Consider the following 22,296-nt stretch of genomic DNA (forward strand, 5'->3'; position numbering starts at 1 on the left):
TGCATTTGGGTGTTGATTTGATATGCATGTGTGTATTTTATTTTAAATTAAATTGCTTAGCTGGTACTGCTTTTACAAGTGATAAACATATATCTTTATATCTGGTAAAGTAAAAGTAACAAGGTTGCTAAATAATTCATCTAGCTGAATACTGATGACCTTTTATGGCTTGGTGGGAGATGCATAATGAAGCGAGGAAAACCAGCTATAATTATACTGTATGTAGGTGCTGATATGCTGGTAATTACAATTCTGTGTGCAAGGAGTTCAGTAAGATACATGGGCTCTTTTATGAAATAAACATGAGAGGATTGCCACTCTGAAATTACCCAGGATGCTTTGAGGGTAGAGACCGGAGCTGGTATTAAGGAGTCTGCCCACTGGTTGGCCACCAAAGTACTCCAAGCTGCAGGTGGTGCTTGTGTCGTATGTGGACAGTTCCAGTGAGAGAGGGGGGAGAGAAAGAGAGAGAAGGAGTGAGTTCTTTGCGTTGAGTGATCCCTTGTACTTCTGAACTCTTTCTTTATTTAATTTAATAAACTTTCAGTGGCATGTTATTGCACAGCAGATCGGTATGAAAAAAAAATTGAAGCGTGTGAGGAAGTTGGCAGCTGCAGAGTTGAATCTTGCCAGAATCCGGTGGCAGCTCGGTTGATCTTGTTTATTTCCGAAACGATCTAGGAAGGTACCTTTTGGGAGCTGGATTAGACAGACTGGCACTGGCTGGAGCGATGCCAAAGATGCTTGGGAAGGGTGCCATGCTGAGAGAGCGTGCAAAGAAAAGCAGGCAATACTTGGCACAGCTGAATTGAAACGGCCTCCTTTGTTTGCTTGCTGTGTTGTGTTTCTCCTTCTTCCCCCCCAACCACCACCCCCCCCCACCGCGCGCCCCGCCACCCCCCTCGCTAAGGAGTGAAATGCCATGGGGCAAAATTACTGCTACAGGACTGAAATTTTGAACTTTTGTTTTCACAGACTCGGGGGATGAATGGTTAGTGTGACCATTTAATTGTGCCCTGACCGTCCGTTTTTAACTGGTAAACTGTTAATCGTTGTTTCAAAGTATAGGCTTTTCAGTGTAGGAGAATGTGCGAGCTTGATATACTGATTGATTGATTTTTTTTATTATTGGCTGCATTGCATTCATGGAGGCAGGTCAGACAGCTTGGATGGATTTCAGAGCGGCTGCGTGGAAAGATGGCGATGGATTATTACAGACAGGGTAAAGAAGGAATTTCTTCTGTTTGGCATGGAGTCTGAGCTCAAATATGTACTAGCAACAATTGAAGCGACGATGCCCAACAGTTGTTGTGAACGTTTATCCACGTCAAAAATTCCTACTTTGCATTTTGTTTTTCCTTTGTCAAGGAATGCGGATAGTTGTGAAATCGACAATGTGCTCAGTATTTTCTCCATAGGAATTTGACTTCATTTGCTTAAGAAAAGCTTGTGACGAAGTACAAAAAAAAGCATGTTTTTATCGCATTGGGACTGTGATGTTAGGTTGAAGATGTGGCTTCCCTTTTCACTGGAGTTTTAAAGAAAAAAAATGTTTTAGGCCTGTACTCTAAATGATAATAAAAGTGCTTTACTTCAGTTACTGTTCTCATAACCTCATCATTTTAAGTTGTCATTTGCACTTTGCTATGGGTGATTTATATTCAAAACTAGCCAAAAATCACTTTTTGATCTTGAATTTAATTAAGTAGATTGTTGAAAAAATGGATTCAGCATCTTTAAAATGAAGGTTATAATAAATTTTAGAAAATCTTTTGAAATTTAAAGATGAGACTTGACTATGTTTTAAAAGGCTTTGTACAAACCACAAATCTGAGTCTTCATAGCAAGTGAGGTGAATTCTGTATAAATGAGATTTTATTGAGAGCCATTCCTTTTTTAAATTTGATAGTTTTCAAAATTAGTTCTTCATCTGTGCGGATTGGTAGCTTCTTATAGCACTGTTGATTACCTTAACTGGATGTTTGACTGGCTCCAGAAGCCAATGACTTTGAAAGTATTTCAGAAATGTGGCCATTTATGCTGTGGTTTAAGTGGTTAATTTTTGAAAGTATTTTCAGGTTCTCCTATTTGCCATGTGTCAAATACCTGTTCTGTAAACTTATGTCAACAAGGTGATGTCACAGATGTGTTGATACAGCACTGAGCATCAGTTACTGCTTTTTGAAAGAGAGATAAACAGGAGCAAATGCTAGTAGCTTGATAAAAGGGGTCAGGTGGGACTTAGCCTCCACTTCCTTGATCCTTTTTTTGAAACTTTCTTTTATGTATAATCTGTTTTGAAGCTGAAATGAATTGGGATTATAATGTTTTATTAATCTAAGTGAAAATTATTTAACAAGGTCCTGGGGCCTTGCAGCGTAAAGTTCAGAGCTCCATTGCCATGTCTAATTTAACAGATCATTGAGTGGATGGCCCTTGAATACTAATGCTTTACATCAGTTTGATGCAGTTCTGGTGGCAAAGTGCATGTACGGCTTTTAAATCAGATGATTTACTTTGATTTAATGCGGTGACAATTTAAGCACTATTTGTGGTGATTGTGGTAGTGCATTATGGGACTTGAGTTGCAAAGGTGCCATGTAGTGGAGGTGGTATAATGATATATGGCCTATTGATTCAGCATATTTTAGAAGAACATTCAGGCATCTCTGTAGGTATTCTTACTAATTTGAAATTTCTTTATTAATCAAATGCTCTTTGAAAAAAAAATGAAATGGTTGTATTACAGTGGTCCAAATTTCGCAGCCGTTAAATACACCAGTGCTTGTAGAATTGGGAATGTCTCATTTGATGCACCTGCTACTTACAGATAATGAGTAGCTCCTGTTTTATGTACTATAATGCATATTAGCTTTATGAAAGGCATCCCTTTTTATTGTTCTGTATGTTTGAATAGTGCATTAGGCACTGTTGAATATATTTAACATATAAATGATCAATGCAGGTACTGTTTGGGCATTTGTTTGAGGTTTTCCGCACTACTGTAGCTCGTTTGCTAAGCTGCTGCATGAAGTAAACAAGGTGTCGCTGTTCTCTCCATGGGGTCCAAGATCCACCACAAGAGGTGACTCCTGCAGGTGCTTCAGAAGACATTGCTGCCCCAAGGGCAATGCAAACTTTATTGTTGGAAGCAGAAGTTTCCTGGGCTTCCTGGGCACCAGGCACTCTGCAGCACCTCGCCAGAATGGTCAGTTTTCATGTGTGTTGGAAACCATTCAACTGCGACGAGCATTACCGCTGACCCTGATCCAGCCCCCACCTGATGTCCAAACTCGAGGTCGCTGGATCGCGATCAGCAGGAACGCTGGAGGATTTCCTCCTTTTGTATTCTGGGCTGTTTGGCCAGTTGTAGAACACCCTGTGAGCTGACTTCACATAAACTAGGGATAAAGCCTGGGGTTTTTCTGGTCATTGGGGAAATTCGGTGAACCATCAGGCGAGCCAACAGAGTAGTTTTATGCATATGCAGCTTCCCGAGCCACTTGGCACATGCCGGTAGAAATATAGTTAGGAATCTTGTCAAATACTGCATTTATATTGCTGAGCTGCTTCCAGAGAGAGTGCTGTAATTTGAATGAGGTGGTGACTTGAGAATAGGATGATGACAACAACTTTCAATTATATAGCACATTTAACGTAGAAAAAATCCCGAAATGTACGAGGATAAAAGGACCCTGAATCAAAGAAGGAGATATTAGATGGGCTGACTAAAAGCTTGGTCAAAGAGATGAAGATGTGGAGTTGTTTTGGGGAGGGAATTCCAGCTTGAGTTCTGCTACTTTCTCCAGAACCAATTCCTTGTCTATCGTTATCTCTAGCAATTGTTCCACATTGTTGTCTGGTACACCTACATTCTCTCTTCCACATTCAGTTGTAAAAACCATTGCAAAATATTTATTTAATATCTCCACCATACCATCATCTGTGAGCAGTCCTACCCAAGTTTTAGCTATTTCTTTTTAATTATCTGCCAGCTGCTTTTTAAATATCTTATTTTCTGTTTCACTACCTCCATTTGTAGTCAATTCTATCACCCGCTCAGTGGAAAAAAATTACCCAAATTTCCTGTTTTGATACCCTTCAGTTTAAATTTGCATCCTAGTTCTCAAATCCTCTGGCAGACAGAAGACTTTCTTAGCTCCAAATTCTCCATGTAAAGCATAAAGGTCTTTGTCAAGTCCCCCAATCCTGCTCTTCATCTCCAAGGAGTAAAGTCCCAGGGCAGACCATCTTTCTTCATAACTCAACCCTTTAAGTTCAGGAATCTGCTGCAGTGATCTCCTTTAGACTTTCTTCAATAATTCTACATCTTCCCTGCAATATGTAGACAAAAACTGAATGCAGTAAGAACATAAGAACATAAAAAATAGGAGCAGGAGGCCCTTCGAGCCTGCTCCGCCATTCAGTAAGATCATGGCTGATCTTCTACCTCAATATCCCTTGATTCCCTTAGTATCCAAAATTCTATTGATCTCTGTCTCAACGACTGAGCATCCACAGCCCTCTGGGGTAGAGAATTCCAAAGATTCACAACCCTCCGAGTGAAGAAATTTCTCCTCATCTCGGTCCTAAATCAATACTTCCAGATGTGGCTTCACCAAGGCCAGATACAACTTCAACATCACCACCTTAGACATTGGAGATTCTGGATGTTTTAATGTCACTGTGAATAGTGTGTTCTAGACTGTACGTCACAGAACTCGTGTATAATGAGAGTGGAATCTTATTCTACGGAAATGCAAAGGCAGGGAAAAAGGTGCTTATAGAGCAGACTTCAGTTTAATAGGAATGGTTATGTCAATAATTATTTTAATTATAATTAACATAAAAACTTTTAACAGAACTTTCTCTCACATTTGTTTGTCAGCTGTATATGTGAATGTGAATTTAACTGTATGTATGAAAGCAAAATTAAATTGAAACTGGTGCCTGGTTTCTCAGCAGGGGTGGGATATGGAATGAGACCAGAATCTAATTATTAACTTACACAGGAACAGTGAATCCAGGCCAGACACAGCTAATGGAAGTTAGTTATATTTAAAAAAAAAAAAAAAAAAAATGTTTTTTTTGAAAGAATTTTATTTATACATGCTGATAAAGTTGTAAGTTTTCAGAATTAGCAGGAACATGTATTGGTGCAGTCAGCCCATTGACACAGTAGTATAGTAGAATGACACATTTCGGGACCAGGGTGTTTTATTGGTAGAATTATTAAAGCAGTATCTGGTCATTCTATTTCCGATACTATTTTTACCCATGGCCAATTTTGGAGAGAGATGTACCGTAAGTATTGTGCTCTTGGTTAGATTTAAAAAATGGAACAGTTCAGTTCTTTAGCCACCTCTAGCTTGGTAATAATTTGATAAAAATGAATGTGACATTTTCAAGTTTTTGCCATTATTTTCAGAGAGTACATGGTGGGGTGAGTGGGGAAACTGTGGAGGCAAGAGCTAATGAGGCAACCCTTAGTGTGCAGTGGACAGGTGTCGGGACACACTTTTCCTCTGGGGGGTGCTGACAGGTATTTTCTGTTTGCCCTGGTTGCACCGATGTTGTGACCATAACAATTTTTATTCTTCTGGCTTTTGATTGGCTAACAAGAGAGGCTTTAGAGCCATTTTTAGATAAATTGCACTCACTTCCACAATATGGGGTTAACAATATCATGGGTGAGAATTTCCGTGGGGTCCTCTGCTCTCCTGCCGTAACTTCAGCAGAAGATCGGCGGAATCCCCAGAGAAATGGCACCAATGGATGTTTACGCACTTTCTCCAGGGTTTCTGCCACTCTTCCGCCAAAGTTGCGGTTGATCAGGAGATTCCTCCTGGAAATTTCAGCCGCACATCACTAAAATTATTGGATTGTTTAGCCTGAAACTTTTGTAGCTTTTGATCTATTTGTTGTAACTCCTGGGGCATAAATATCCTATCTGGTGAAGTGGAGAGGCTAAAGAACATGGGCTTGCAGTACTTATTATTTAAAAAAGAAGAAACCTACTTGTAGGTGTAAGAACCATAGTGCAGGGAACTGCTAAAGTTGAAAAGGGTAGGAGGAGAGGCAGACTAAATCTAGAAGATGATGCCAAGCTTGAGTTTAAAAAGCCTACAAATTGTTAGAGGAAGGGATGAATGAGGAAGTTAAGTAGTTCCATAGTTCCCAGATCTTGAGAAAGGTTGAGTTCAAGTCAGAGACATATTAAGAAAGCAGCTTGGTAGAAGTGTGCGCAAGACTGTATATTTGGAGCTTAGGAGGAACAAGAGAGAAAATTTCCAGAGGAGCTCTGACCATTATTGCATTAATAAGATGGAGAAGAGGAAGTGTTAACAAAGGAATAAATGTGGTTTTCTATTTGCAATCAGAAGAGATAGTAACCTGGATCCTCTAACTGGGCATTTGCCTGACTGGAAGTAAGGCAGTTCATGAGTTGTGTGTCTCCAATGTGGTGAGCACTGACCCCGCTGTCATTTATACAGTCAGCCTCATTATAGTATTTTGCTTGGGCTCCAAGCATCAGAAACGCCTCTTGATCGGGAGCTTGTCAACTTGGGGGTGACAACTACCGTATTGCTGAAAGATTTAAAGTCCTCCAGCAGCTTAAAGGGGCAGATGGCATCAGTATTGTTTTATGCAGCAGAAAAGGTCTAAGATTACAGATTGGTTGCTGGGTCTGCAGGAGGGCAGAGAGTGTCGATGTTTTCAGATCATAGAATCATAGAAATTTACAGCACCGAAGGAGGCCATTTCGGCCCATCGTGTCCGTGCCGGCCGACAAAGAGCACTCTGGCCTAATCCCATTTTACAGCTCTTGGTCCGTAGCCCTGTAGGTTACGGCACTTCAGGTGCACATCCAAGCACTTTTTTAATGTGGCTAGGGTTTCTGCCTCTACCATCCTTTCAAGCAGTGAGTTCCAGACCCCAACCACCCTCCGGGTGAAGAAATTTCCCCTCAAATCCCCTCTAAACCTCCTACCAATTACTTTAAATCTATGCCCCCTGGTTGTTGACACCTCTGCTAAGGGAAATAGGTCCTTCCTGTCCACTCTATCTAGGCCCCTCATAATTTATACACCTCAATCAAGTCTCCACAGCCTCCTCTGTTCCAAAGAAAACAAACCCAGCTTATCCAATCTTTCCTTTGTAGCTAAAATTCTCCAGTCCAGGGAACATCCTCGTAAATCTCCTCTGAACCACTCTAGTGCAATCACATCTTTCCTGTAATGTGGTGACCAGAACTGCAGGCAGTACTCTAGCTGTGGCCTAACTAGTGTTTTATACAGTTTATAAGCATAACCCCCCTGCTCTTGTATTCTATGCCTCGGCTAATAAAGGCAAGTATTCCGTATGCCGCCTTAACCACCTTATTTATTTGGCCTGCTACCTTCAGGGATCTGTGGACCTGCATTCCTAGGTCCCTTTGTTCCTCTATACTTCTCAGTGCCTGACCATTTAATGTGTATTCCCTTGCCTTGTTAGCTCTCTCCGGATTGAATTCCATTTGCCACTGTTCTGCCCACCTGACCAGTTCATTGATATCTTCCTGCAGTCTACAGCTTTCTTCTGCACAAGACCGCACAAAGTGGAGGAGAAGCACCCGGGAAGGCGCCGATCACCTCTCCCACCCACCCGCCCCTTCAACCACCGTCTGCCCCACCTGTGACAGAGACTGTAGGTCCCGCATTGGACTCGTCAGTCACCTGAGAACTCATTTTTAATGTGGAAGCAAGTCATCCTCGGTTTCGAGGGACTGCCTAAGAAGAAGACAGCTTCCTTCTTCATTATCAACTACACAGCCGATTTTAGTATCATCTGCAAACTTCTTAATTATCCCCTACATTTAAGTCTAAATAATTACTATATACCACAAAAAACAAGGGACCGAATACTGAGCCCTGCGGAACCCCACTGGAAACAGCCTTCCAGTCACAAAAACACCCATCAACCATTACCCCTTGCTTCCTGCCTCTGAGCCAATTTTGGATCCAACTTGCCACTTTGCCCTTGATCCCATGGGCTTTTACTTTCGTGACCAGTCTGCCATGTGGGACCTTAGCAAAAGCCTTGCTAAAATCCATATACACTACATCAAACGCACTACCCTCATTGACCCTCCTTGTTACCTCCTCAAAAACTTCAATCAAGTTAGTGGTTGGTGGATGGGATAGTGGAATTGCTGCTTGCAAAGAAAAGCAGTACTGTTTCGTATGGAGTGCTGCAGGACCCCAAGGAGCACTGGGGATAATGGCAGGAGATTTGGCAGGATAATGAGCATCAACTCCATGAACCAGTGCAGAAAGAAGCTTAATGACCTCACCAGGTCAGCCAAGGTAATGGAAGCCACCAACACTCTTCCAAGAGTGCACTGTACTATACATGTCTGCCACTTACAATGACCTTTTCATCACACTCTGTTATGGTGCTTTAATGGCTTTGACACTATAGTCAGACTATATTGCAGGACTCCAACTGATCAAACAAGGCACCTGAAGCATGCTTTTGACATGTCAGTGGTTTGTTCAACAATCACTCTAGGGTCTGAATGGACCTCATTAGACCAGTGCTCAGTTTGTTTCCTAGGATACTGAACCAGTGTCATGAGCCATGGCGGCAGAGGAGTGCCTTGACTTCCAGGATGGACTGCCTTAGGATGAAGGCATTCTGGCCACACTTAAGGGAAGCAAGCATTTACTTGAAATATGCTGTACTCCTGGTAGCAAACAAGTTGCACACAGGTGGTGGAATCCTTTCCTGTTGAAGTAGGTGGTAGCATTGAGCAAGGAAGCACTTGCGGGAACGTGAGTATAATCCTTGGACCTTTCAGAATCCTGCGACTCTGCAAAATTGCAGTGCCCTGTCACATTGGTGCTGATTGTCCATGCGGAAGGAGTTGAAATTGTTGCTCTTGCAAATAGTGCATCTGTGATTTGCTTAATACATTAGTGCACCGCTGGTTGGCAAATGTTACTGATGTCCCCAGTAACAGTCCGAAATGAGCCCATATCATAAAAGTTAAAGGTGGTTGTGACCATAACACCCATTAACAGTGGGCAGGAGGATGTCAACCATGTCAAAGACTGCAGCGGTGTTGAAGAGGACAAGGAGCAATAAAACACCACAGTCAGTCATAAAGGATGTTATTTGTGGCTTTAGCTAGGTGTGTTTCGGCACTGTTGAAAGAACGGGAAATTCAAAATGGGAACCACAATGGGCCCAGTGTGAGATGAAGGGAATGGTGGTAGCCCCACTGCAAATGGTGCACCTATAGATGTCAGAATAGTTTTGAATGATGGTGTGAAATTAACAGACAAAGAATGGCCAAAAAAAACTTTGCCAACACCTGCTTGTGTCTGTATGTTCCTGCATTCTGGTTTTGGGTGTCATGGTTGTGAATTGCATAGCAATGGTAGGACTCAAATAACATTAACCACTTCAGCAATGTCTTTGAAGGAAAACGATATCCTCAACAAAAAGGGGAGGCAAGCAATTTGTGGCAGTACCTCCAACATAAAGCCCTAAGCTTGCCTGGAGAAAATGACCCTGCAGATCATGGGCTGGCAGTCCACTGAGCTCACTGGAGAGGATCATGCAAGTGGCCAACCCACATCTCCAAGCTAGTACCCATCATTGCTGTTTTTTTTGTCCCTTCCATGAGTTTGTCACACACTCTGATATTCTGTCAACTATAATTTAATATCATGATGAGTGTCAGCAAATGATGTTTGTTACAAGGAACATGTTGCTGATAAGATTAAGTGTTTCCATAGGTATAGCTGAGGGAGAACCTTGCATTACACAGTGGCATTCATTCCACCTGTAGCAAGCAGCAGCCACCGCCCCCCCCGCCAGTAATATGCACTCCAGGGGATTTAATGTTATAATGCACAGCATGTGTGAGGACAAGCAAGTGCAGCTGACAGAGGAGGGAAGTTGGTTGGAGGGCATGTTTGAGGTCACCCTCCGCTGCCTAGTTCTGGGATTGGCGCCACCAAGGATCTGACTTCAAAAGAATGCTGTTTTCTGATCACAGTCAATTCATTAAGTGCTTTGAGAGCGTGAGAGGCACCTTGCAAGGTGTGATGGCTAGTGTGGAGAAGGCAACTGTCCATATCTGCACAGTGATGTTTGACTGCTTCACAAAACTGCAGTTCACTGTGGAGTGCATGGCACTTCCAATGTCATCTGCAATGTATCTCCCCCTAAGGGCTCTTGAGCACAACAGTGGCTTCTTTAAAGAATACCTTAACTGATGCTGTGTAGACCTTGGGCTCCACTGTCCGTGAATCTATTCTATCCGGATTCATCTGGACAATACTCTGACATGGGGATTCAATGACCTCATTGTAGCTCTGCGGACTGCTCCCCATCCAGAATGTGGGTCATTCTGTGGGAATTCCCATAACGTGACCTGTGATCTGAATGAGAGCAAGGGTATGACAGGAGTAGGCACTGATGAGGGAGTTGTCACTCCGGGTAGCCCAGTATCCATACCATCCAGCCACGCCACTCAAATGACCTCTGCAGAGCCAGAAAGCAGGCAGGCTGGCTGGCTGAGGCAGCCACCACAATAGCAGACGTAGTGCCAGTAGTTGTAGAGCCATCTTAAGACCCAACTGAAACACGTACAGAGCCAGCACCATCCCAGGAATCACACTGGGACATCAGTCAGCCAGCCACCTCACTTGCTTCTCTCACAAGGGAGCATCTAGAAAGAGCACCAGATTAGGCAGCAGGATATACTCTCCATTAAAAAGGGGAAGGGACATTGACAACACATAAAAAGAAAGACTTGCATTTCTGTAGCAGCTTTTACAACCACCAGAGGTCCCAAAGTGTTTTACAGCCAATGAAGTACTTTTGAAGTGTAGTCACTGTTGTAATGTAGGAAACGCAGCAGCCAGTGTGCGCACAGCAAGCTCTCACAAACAGCAATGTGATAATGACCAGATAATCTGTTTTAGTGATGTTGCTTAAGGGATAAACATTGGCCAGGACACCGGGGATAACTCCCCTGCTCTTCTTTGAAATATTGACATCGGATCTTTTACGTCCACCTGAGCGAGCAAACAGGGCCTCGGTTTAACGTCTCATCCAAAAGACGGCACCTCCGACAGTGCAGCACTCCCTCAGTACTGCACTGGAGTGTCAGCCTAGATTTTGGGCTCAAGTCTCTGGAGTGGGACTTGAACACACAACCTTCTGACTCAGAGGCGAGAGTGCTACCCACTGAGCCACTGGCTGACATATAAAACACTATTGCACTAGTGAAATTTTGGAACTAGGTTTGGACTTTGGGCCAAATTTCGGCAGCAACAGATGAATGGATATGCATGCCTGGTGCGTGAGGTGTGGTACAGCATCATTATGTCATTTGTGTTTGGTATGCCAGTTCAGTGGGAACACAATGCTGGAATTCTTGTGCTGAGGGTGACTTCAACATATATGAAATGGTTCACCAGTATATGATACTGGGTTTGTCTATTTTGCTGTAGCTCCAGTGGAGTTGGCAATTCCACAGCCTCTGACTCAGGCTGATTCTCACTGTTTTTCTGGCCCTTCCTAACCCTCCTCTTGCACCTGCTGCTTGGCAGCTCCTCGCCTGATATTAGTATTCTATATGCTGCGCAATTGTGTTTTAATTTTTGGACACCTTTTTTGGTGCTGTACAGTAGGACACTCCAGCTCTATCCTGATAGCTGAATCTTCAGCCCTGATTTTTAACCCAGCCCTCCAGGCACAAGTGGGGTAGGCGGGTAGCTAAAATGGTGGTCGGGGGTTCGCACCACATTTCAAGCACGGGAGGGCCGCCCACCCTGGGCAAGTGGGGCCCACTTAATATACTGAAGTCACGGCCAATGTCACCGGCGCCATAACACAATTTTTAATTGAATTTTTTTTTGTGAGGATTACCTGTGGGCCGGGAGGAGCTGGAGTGCTCCTCGGGGCCCCCACAAGGAGTCCTTGGGCCTCCTCAGCCCTGGCCTTCCCTCTCCCTCCCAGTAATGGCAGCTGTTTGGAGAACCTCACCTTCCAACTCTAACCTTATTCTGGGGACCATCTCCTCGGGTCCCCGGCAGAGTCGGCCTCCCAGCCGATTTCCCACTCCTGGCTCACACATCATTCCCGCCAGCTTCGGGTGGGAGACAGTGCAGATACATTTAAATGAGGCCTAGGAATTAAAATGGCCCAGGCTTCACGCTGAAGTCTGTGAGGGATTTGCAAGCGCCCCGAGTTAAAATCGGGGCTTTTGTTGCCGCACTCCTTTTCTATCCGTGTGGAGGCATGTGCTCATTATATTTGCTCCCTGCTGCACTTTGTGAATTTCGCAGTGGTGTTATCAGCAACACCTAAGTGGCTATCTCTGGTTAGCCAGGATCCATCCTAGTAGAGGGGAAAGCAATTAAATAAAGGTAGGACTGTTGCATTGAATAAGTGCATCATGGCTGTCTGCAGGTTACTTGCCATCGACTTGCATGATGTAGTTCGGATGGTCACATACAACTTGGATGTTAATGAAATAGAAATCCTTCCTATTGGTAAATGTCATAGCATTAGCAAAAGGAGCCTGACTAGTCACATGGGTTCCATTGCAGAGGCTCGGCACACTCTTGCTGCCAGTCATTTTCCCGAAGACCAAACAATCCATCAGCAACCTGATGTGCACATTGGTGCACTGCAGACTGGCTGATCTGACCTACATCATCTGATTCAGCTTGAAAGGAGTCAGTCACATAGAAATTCAAGGCAGTAGTGACTTTTACCATCACAGCAAATCATGGGCAGAGCTGTCCCAGTTGTGGAAGAGGTTTGGAGGTCTGTCTGCACAATTTGACAAAGTTCCTAGATTGCCTCCCTAGTGAATTGAATATTTCAACATGTTCAGGTAACTGAGGCGTTGGCTGTACGGATATCTCCTTGGGTATCAGCACTTCTGATGTAAGTGCACCTAGCTCTGTACAGCTCACTCTCTCTAGCTCCCTAAGGGCATGAAGAATTCCCAAAGGAATGCCCATGCTGTCCGGCGGGGAGCGTTTCCAATCAGAGGCAACTCTTGTGAAAGGTAGGTGGTGGGGGAAAAAAAAGAGGAAAAATAAGTAGTAAAATGCAAAATGGCCACAAAAATTGACCTAGAAAAGTCAATACCAAATCCAGAAGGGCTAAAACACTACACCTTATTGTCACTTGCAAATCCAGCAATATTAAACATTAAAAGAACAGGGAGTCCATTGGAAGAGTACCCATTTTATATAGGTGAGCAGCAATGACATTGTATTTCACGTGCAGTCATCCGGAAATGCAGAGGACAGAGTGTCCTTCTTAATGACCATGATTTGTTTCACCTTTAATGAGGCTTGCACATTCCATGACTGAGTCTCCTAAGCCCCCATTGCTGTTGGAAAGCTATGCACGCTTGCAGCTAAATTACTAAATCACTGCAAACAGAATGATTTTGGTAATATATTCTGCACAGAATGGAAGGACACTCGTAACTTATTGTTGTGATTGCGATCTTGTGGGCATTGTGATCCAAGAGAACCTGTTACTTTCTTATGCCTACATATTGCCCTTGGATTAGTGCTATTTCCATGACTGTCACCCACAATGCTACCTCGGTTACACTATTAAATATTAGGCAGTATGGCCACATTCCTAAATGCATGTCAGACCACTTATGGGACTAAGAAATGTACCCAAGAAAATGTCTGCGGGAAGACCCTAAATGTGCAACAACTATCCTCACTGAACCAGTCAGTTTTATGTGGTTTGAATCCCAATTAAGTAGTTTGTGTTTAAAGGGAGATGATTAGCTTAATGGAAAGTTTCTTTTTCAGCAGGATCAGTTGCTGGCATAGCTAAGAACAGTCTGGTGGAAAATCTCCACTATAATTCTGCCATGTTGGCCACCAGGGACAGTTTGAGCTGCAGCAGATGCTGTGTCAGCTGCAGCAACAATTTATGCTGTGCAGTTTTTTCATTTATTGGCTTAGTTCTCAACGTTCTATACTATTCTTTTTGTGGTTAACATGATTGGTATCATTTTTTAAAAATCAACCTGATAAATTGAGATGATTTAACAGAAAGATTTATCTAGTGGATATCCTCCTTTTTCTGGATTGTACAGGTAGTGATCAGCGTATGGGTAGACAGTTAGAAGAGTGTACCAGTAACGGATTGAAACCAAATTCCCTATTTGTTTTTAATGTGGAGGGATATGGGCTGGAAATCACAAATACTCGACTACTGTGCAATTTTACCATTCTTGAGTTCCAGTGAAGCCAGTAGCTATTATAGTATTGTATTGTCTTAATTTAAAAGCATTATTCTACAGCATGACATTAATCTGAATAGTTTAGTGATGCTTTACTTTGCAGGAATGAGGACAAATGCATTATTGTGTACCCAGTGGACAATTTGTGTCTCTCTTAGGAAATGAAACACTGCCATTGATCAGTCTAATATCGAACTCCTTTTTTTCTTTTTAAGTTGTTCTGTTCTTCTAGTGTGATACAGAGTGGGGATTTGGACATTGAACTTCTCTTCTCCAGAATAATCTTGGCATAAGCTCACCGTTTCTCTAAATAGAATCGGATGCCAACAGTTGCATTCATCCATCTATTGCTCTCTATCTTATCTTTTCTCTTTCCTGAGTAATTAATTTGAAAAGAGGTTCCTGGCATTAAACCTTCTCCTCCCCCTCCCCCCCATTCTCAGTCCCCCAACCAAAAAGAAAGGGCTGTCGTATTTTGGTAAAATAGATTTTTCAGTGGGCATGCAGTTTTAACTAAGTATAGAATCACTGGCGTATTACTGCACTAACACTGTCTTTTCTCCCTCCTTCACAGTGCTCTGTAAAAGCAGCAAGTTAGCACAAGGAGAGGACAAAATGAAACAAGTCATGTGCATCACAGCAAAATGTGCATTGCAAAGTGCATATTTTTTTACCACAAATAAGTGTGTTAGTCCTGTAGTGTGTGTGCTCTATATCCTGCTGATTGGAGGATATGCAGTTTCTGATGGTCAGTGGCCATCAGAAAATCTGTTTTTAAGTAAACAATAAACCCTGGATTAAAATTTTAATTTATAATCTAATCGATGATTCAGGTGACTGTTTTTAAACCTTTTTATAAACATCACCAGAAGCTGTTAAGATTACTGCCTTGTAATCGCTCCTGTTGCTCCCTCTCTTAAAACTAAACAACTGAATTAATCTTTTTACATTAATATGTGTTTATTCTTGGAAAAATGTAGTTGTTAATTTTTGCGATACCTGAAGAACAAGTTGAGAAGTTTTTTTTAAAGTAGTGCCTAACTAGTTAATGATTGAGTTTTCAAATTGAAAGAGTCTGAATTATTAAGGTATCTAAGGGAGGGTTTCTGCAGTATAATATACTTTTCATCTTTGGTTTTGCTTCTTTATCCTGTCTAAAAGGGATAAAGAAGATTTGATCCATAGTACTTTAGCTTATGCATGTTGATGAAGCTCAGTGTAAACCAGCTTCACCAAATAGGAAAGACGGAATTAATTTATAGTTTACGATGATGAGATTTTAATGAACAGCATTCATGTCGGAGGGGGGCGAGAAACTCTCAACACTAACCTAGAACCCAAAGTTAAGTAATTTAAAGACGTGATTGTATCTTTTAATATTTAAAATATGTACAAACCTATAAATAAATCTGATTTCTTTGAGTGTTGTAGAAGTACATATATGAATTCTTGATGTGACTATACCATTACTTTGAACACAGATATCTATTTTTTAATACACGGGAGCCTTTCGGGAAATCTAAGCTTCTGTGATGAATCTAAACATATATTTCCCACGTTTTTATAGAAATGTTTTTTATAAACAAACTCAGCCATGGTTTATAGCACAATTGTCTTTTTTAACGGCGAGGACTACAGTAGCATCTTATGCCTTATTCAACTAAAATAAAGGTAATTGCATTTTCCAAATTCTGTAGCCTTTATTGCTTTCATCCCTTTTCCTTGTGTTCTTCAGTACTCAGCATTAAGTTTTCAGAGGACAATTGTGATTTTTTTTTCTGCTCAAATGGTAGAAAGTCTCTTGTCAAAGCTTTATCACCAGCCTTTTACAAAAAGAGTGTGAGAGGTGATAGGAAATGTAATATTAAATTTACCTGACCTTAGGAAGATCAATGCATGTAGCATTGCTGCAGTGCTTCCATAATGACAGCACACGGGCAATCACCCCTCCCCCACTATCTCTCCTCTTATTGGTAAATTTAAATCCGCAGCATCCTGATGTGAATGATTTTCTTTGATCTAATGCAGACTCTGCTGCAATATTTTAAAGCCATACTCTGGCCTGATTTTTTTTTTTACTCATCAGTTTTAAAAATCTTCAAATTAAAATTTCTCATAAATCACTCGTGTTACAGTTGGAAAGCTCTAGTGTATATAAATGATATATTGAATGTATAACAGTGGAGTTGTGTATTCTTGAAGAACCTAAGAAATCCCTTTGGATTAGTCCCATTGGCTGTATCATAGTGTTCCTTCTGAATTGCTGACGTTTACTGTTCAAGTGCCGCGGTCACTGCCAATTTCTGCCTTGCAAGACGGGCACTGACTGTTGTTGACACAAGTCAGATTCAGAAGGTTATCCATCATGGTAATGACAATAGAGTAGGTTGTCATTTTTGAATTAAATTGGTTTGGAGCAGTTTCAACTATGCAGCATAATTATGGTGCTTTACTTACATGCCAATTGGTTCATTGTGCTGTTACTTGTGGATAAAATAAGGTATTGAAAACAATGATGCTGTTTCAGCATAGAGGTATGGACTGATTCATATTTAGTTCCTCCATTATTCATGGGATCATCCTGGATTCTACAACTGTTCCTGTGTTGTCTGAAATCAAGTCAATGAACTTTCACGAGTACAATATTGTCAGGACTAAGTCCATGCTGTTTAGCTTCCACCAGAAACTTGTACATTTCTCCCAGTTCTATTCCCCTTAATAGCTACTTACTTATGCAGAACCCAACAGTGTGCAACCTCAATGTCCTGTGTAATTCTGAGCTGCATTTCAAACCAGTCCACTGTCAGCATCAGCAAATTGATTGGAAAATCCTTGTATTCCCTTACAAATTCCTCGATAGCCTTCCTTCATTCTACTTCTGCAACATCCTCTAGCCCTACATGCCAGTGTGCACTCTCTGCTCTTTTGACTCTGGTTATTCTGCATTTTCTCTCCACCCCCATCCCCCCATCTCCGCCATACCATGAGTGGCACAACCTTTATCCACCATACCTAAACATTCCTGGCATCCACTTCATAAACCCTTTAGCCTTGCTTCAGTTCTCTCCATACACCTGTGTGTGTGTGTGTGTGTGTGTGTGTGTGTGTTTTTGTATATGCTGATACATATTCTATGTAATTGGTGTTTTATCATATTGTCACTGCCACACTATTGCCACACTTTATTGTATCTTTAGATACTGCATTTGATTTACTTTTCATGTAAGGGTGGAACACAATCTGAAAACAGCTTCTTTCAGATCTAGTCTGTATAGATGGGTTAAACATCATAGTTCCTCAGTAAAACAGATTTGGAAGAGTATTGATTTAGTTCCCAACGGACATGAGTCCACAGCACACATGTTTTACTTTTTAAAAAATCATTTAAAGTGTATTTGTTTTGTTGTTGCAATCTATATAAGAAACAGGCAACAGGAATCAAGCCGGTGTGAAATGAAGGTATTGCGTGTGTGTGGTTAGGGGGCTCCGTACACTTCTGAGTTTAGGGTTCAGACACGTTGCTGAGGTAATCGGGAGGATGGAACGCTCCATTTCATTTACCCATACTCTGTTTAATGTGAGACTGCTTGATTTTGTTACTGGGTGCATACAAAAAATTGCTCCAACCATGACCATTATAATAGATAAGTGTGAAGGACCCTCAAGTCAGGTACAGCATGGGGTCTATACAGGGCAAAGCTCCCTTTTCCAATATGTCAGTAATGCGCCTTAAGCTTGACCTCAGATGACCTCCCTCCTATGCTAGTGTGAATTTTCTATTTCTCACACCATCCATCCTTATCATTTGTGTGGACTTGCGAGTTTGCTGCCAAATTATGGGCAAGTTTGTGCTGCAGACTTGCACCAGCCAGGGAATTATTTGACTGTTCAAATTCATTTCACGAATGGTCCTTACAGCCAGCAGTGAGAGGAGACGTTTGTGCCATTGGTGTAGGCTGTACTATGTCATGAAAACAGATATTGGAAGCTTTTAATTACAGCTATGCAGACTTGACAAAAACATGGAAATGGAAATGGAAAAACGGTCCTGAGAAGGTGGCAGTGGACCTTCTCCTTGAATCACTGCAGTTCTTGTCCCGCTAGTCTCGCCACATTGTATTGGGTAGGGAATTCTAATATCTGTCTGAATCAGGATAGTGTGTGACTTGGGGGGCACCTTTGAGGTGATGTTGCTGCTTTTGCCCTTCTTGGTGATAGAAATTGCAGGGCTGGGAGCTGCTGGTGACCTAAGCTTGGCAAGTTGCTGCAGTGCATCCTGTAGAGAGTATTGGACTGTGTCTATAATTTGCTGGTGGTGGATATTGAGTTCAGTGGCAGGAGCATCGAGCAAGTGAATTGCTTTGTCCTGAATAATATTGAGTTATTGGGTATTGTTGTGGTTTTCATCCAACCAGGTAAGTGGTGAGTATTCTGGCACATTCCTAACTTGAGCCTTGTAGATGGTGGAGAGGCTTTGAGGAGTCAGGAGGTAAGTCACTCATTGCGGAGTACCTGACCCTGCTGTGCAGTCAGGTTGTTAATGTGGCTGGTTCAGTGAAGCTTCTGGTTATTGGTGACTCCCAGGATGTTGGTGGGGTCCTTGCTGATGGTGCAATTGAACCTCAAGGGGAGGTGGTTGGACCTTTTTTGTTGGAAATGATGATTGCTTAGCACTTCTGTGACGTGAATGTTACCTGCCCAAGCCTAGATGGTGCCTAGATCCTGCTATAAGGCTGGCATGGGCTGCTTCACTATCAGAGAATTTGTGAATAGAGCTGAACGCTGTAGAATTGTCAACAAACTGCTCTACTCCTGACCTTACATTTGAAGGAAGGTCATTGATGAAGCAGTTGAAGATTATTTGGCCAAGCGTGCGGCACTAAAGAACTCCAGCAGCGATGTCCTTGGGCTACGATGATTGGCCTCTAACAACCATGACCATCTTTCATTGTACCAGGTATGACTCCAGCCATTAAAGGATTTCTTTGACCCTCGCATTGACCTCTGGTTTGCTAGGGCTTCTTGGTGCCATACTCAGTCCAATACTCTTGTCTGGCAATCAGCTCTTGTGTCATTGCCTGAAATTGTTTGTATTTATAATCAGTGCTGCAGAAGTTTTTATTGTTGGTGGGAATGAGAAAATCTCTCTTCAGATACCAGTTGCCTTGGCGTGATGCCCAATCTTTTTGAATCTGCTGTTGAACAAGCATTCTTTCTTCGTGCTACCATAAAGGATGCAAATTAAATAAATAAATAGAGCATGATTTTCATCATTTCACAGGGTCACTAACAGTTGCCCTGGTAAAACTATTACTGCTGTCTTGGGCTTGAGAAGTGGTCTGTGATTCAAGTTTCTGGAACCCTTTTTATGAAGAATCTTCCTCTAACCTAACTAGCCTGTACTGAATTAATTATCATTTTCTCTTTGTGTGTGTGTGTGCGTGTATAGGTTCTGCTCTTCCTACGATTGATTAGCTTTTTAAAAATAATCTCCAAAAATCTGTGTGCCCAGTACTTTTTAGGAGGGAGGAATTCATGCTAATATTTATTCATTTATGTAGTTGACCTTTCCATTTTAGCATATGGCTTTAAGAAGCACAGGGGCTGTAAGATGCAGCCGGCTCATCAGTTCTGACTTGGGCAGTCTGGGAATTGGCTCATCTGAACGTGCAATTCTGTTCATTCTACAGGCTGATTGCTTGTGACAAGATGTATGTAAACCGGCAATCATTGCTATTTTCTTTGGGGGGGGGGGGGTGGGGTGGGTGGGGTGGGGTGTGATGGTTTTCATTGAGTGCCCCTCCCAAAAATAAATGACTATCAAAATGATGTCAACAGCCAAATCATAGGTGCTGATGAAGCTTTGAATAAATTATTGCTGATACACCATTATTAACTATGGAGAAATGAATGCCGATGGTTCAGCACTATAACACACTGTAACAGCTGTCTACTTACTGCAAAATAGAGGAGCTTTAAAGAGACTGAATCCCTTTTTTAGACTTTTTTGAATCAAATTTTCTTAATGTAATGCTTTTGTAAATGGAGACTTGAAAAGTTGTCAGTGTACGTGCTACGTTATGTATCTTTTGGAGCTCACAGTTCAGGATGGTGACTTATTTCTGTATTAGTGCTGAATCTACATTTGATTAATATAGTGAACATTTGGGAGGCTTCCTCGGGTAGAAGGAACTTAAACAGGAAGGATGGTCTGCATTTGAACAGATGGGTAGGTAAGCTGCTGGAGCTAAACATAAAAACAGTAATGGGAATGAATTAAGCTAGATTTGGAGGGGGTAGCGATTCGAATATGGATGAGCAAAGATATTGTACTGGGGTAATCGTGGATGATTTCAGTAGTGGAGGTAAAATGGAGAGACCAGAAGGAAGGGATGAAAGTAGAAATAATTTCATGGGGATAATTGCTGATTGCTTTTAAATGCAAAATGTTAAGTAGAATACTAAGGTTGATGCTGTATTAGATTTAGCATTTTGCACACTGCCTGAAGTCACTTATAACCTTAAAGTTGGTGAAAACTTGGTTTCTAGTGATCATTGTTGTATTTGAATCATATTAATTTTATTCTTACCTTTTAATATGCTGATAAAAGACTTTAGAAGAGTTCTAAGGAGGATGAAGTAGAAAGCAAAACCAGAAAACAGAAGAAAATTTTGTTTTTCTTTTAAGATAATTTTATTGAGTTTAAATGCATTCTCAGATAATGGTACAACATAGAAGAATAACCAAATACATAATGCCTTGGAAGTTAAATGGTACTTTCAGATACTTGCGCAAGAGTTTGGATGGCAGGGCCAGGGCCATTCCTTGTTGGGACACTTGGGTTGCATGGACGACATTCAGGCTTGGGCTGATAAGTGGCAGGTAATATTCGCGCCACAGAAGTGCCAGGCAATGACTATCTCCAACAAGCGAGAGTCTAACCACCTCCCCTTGACATTCAATGGCATTACCATCGCCAAATCCCCCATCAACATCCTGGGGGTCACCATTGACCAGAAACTTAACTGGACCAGCCACGTAAATACTGTGGCCACAAGAGCAGGTCAGAGGCTGGGTATTCTGTGGCGAGTGTCTCACCTTCTGACTCCCCAAAGCCTTTCCACCATCTACAAGGCACAAGTAAGGAGTGTGATGGAATACTCTCCACTTGCCTGGATGAGTGCAGCTCCAACAACATTCAAGAAGCTCGACACCATCCAGGACAAAGCAGTCTGCCTGATTGGCACCCCATTCACCATCTTAAACATTCACTCCCTCCACCACCGGCGCACCGTGTCTGCAGTGTGTACCATCTACAAGATGCACTGTAGCAACTCGCCAAGATTTCTTCGACACCACCTCCCAAACCTGCAACCTCTACCACCTAGAAGGACAAGGGCAGCAGGCGCATGGGAACATCATCACCTGCAAGTTCCCTCCAAGTTGCACACCATCCTGACTTAGAAATATATCGCCATTCCTTCATCGTCGCTGGGTCAATATCTTGGATCTCCCTTCCTAACAGCACCATGAGAGTACATGGACTGCAGCGGTTCAAGAAGGCGGCTCACCACCTCCTTCTCAAGGGATGGACAATAAAGGCAATAAATCCCAGGAATGAATAATTAAAAAAAGGTGGAGGGGAGGAGAGAGAGAGCTCTTGTTGGGCCCTGGTTTGGGAAGGAATTTAGTATCTATGGGAGGTAAGAAGTGCAGCTATGCATGTCTGATGGTAGCGTAGGGATCCCTTCAGTTCTGGAGGCAGAGAGTGGGTGAGTCTTTAGGAAGGGGCCAGTACCAATTGATGTTTTCCTAGCTCTAGTTGCAGCCTGTACATCATTTGCTCTGACCCCCAATTACCTTGTGTTCTTTGCCACCATGTCTCTTGTGGGAGAATGTTGGATTGCGCCAAAGCTGATGGATACATTTGAAACGGTGCCATGGCAGAAACAAGGCCAGTAAGTCCAGGGGCACTTTTGGTGTGGCACTTGTGACCCTGAAGGCTGTCATT

General features: G+C 42.3%; 1 protein-coding gene across 11 annotated transcripts in view; it reads left to right on the forward strand.

Moving 5' to 3' along the window:
* Nucleotides 1–22,296, forward strand: part of msraa (methionine sulfoxide reductase Aa) — a 380,243-nt gene that overhangs the window by 32,092 nt on the left and 325,855 nt on the right. Inside the window, exons 1-2 of one of the 11 annotated variants that reach the window (XM_085996990.1) lie at nt 414–476; nt 976–991. The exons of 6 other annotated variants lie outside the window; for them this stretch is intronic. In XM_085996990.1, coding sequence (XP_085853116.1) covers nt 429–476; nt 976–991 — 64 coding nt within the window. In that variant the 5' untranslated portion in view covers nt 414–428. 4 more of the 11 variants (XM_085996993.1, XM_085996989.1, XM_085996996.1 and 1 more) reach the window with 4 other exon arrangements.

Source organism: Somniosus microcephalus, chromosome 9 (genome assembly GCF_052327205.1).
Source record: "Somniosus microcephalus isolate GS21.2 chromosome 9, FLI_Smic_1.0, whole genome shotgun sequence".
Taxonomy (NCBI): domain Eukaryota; kingdom Metazoa; phylum Chordata; class Chondrichthyes; order Squaliformes; family Somniosidae; genus Somniosus; species Somniosus microcephalus.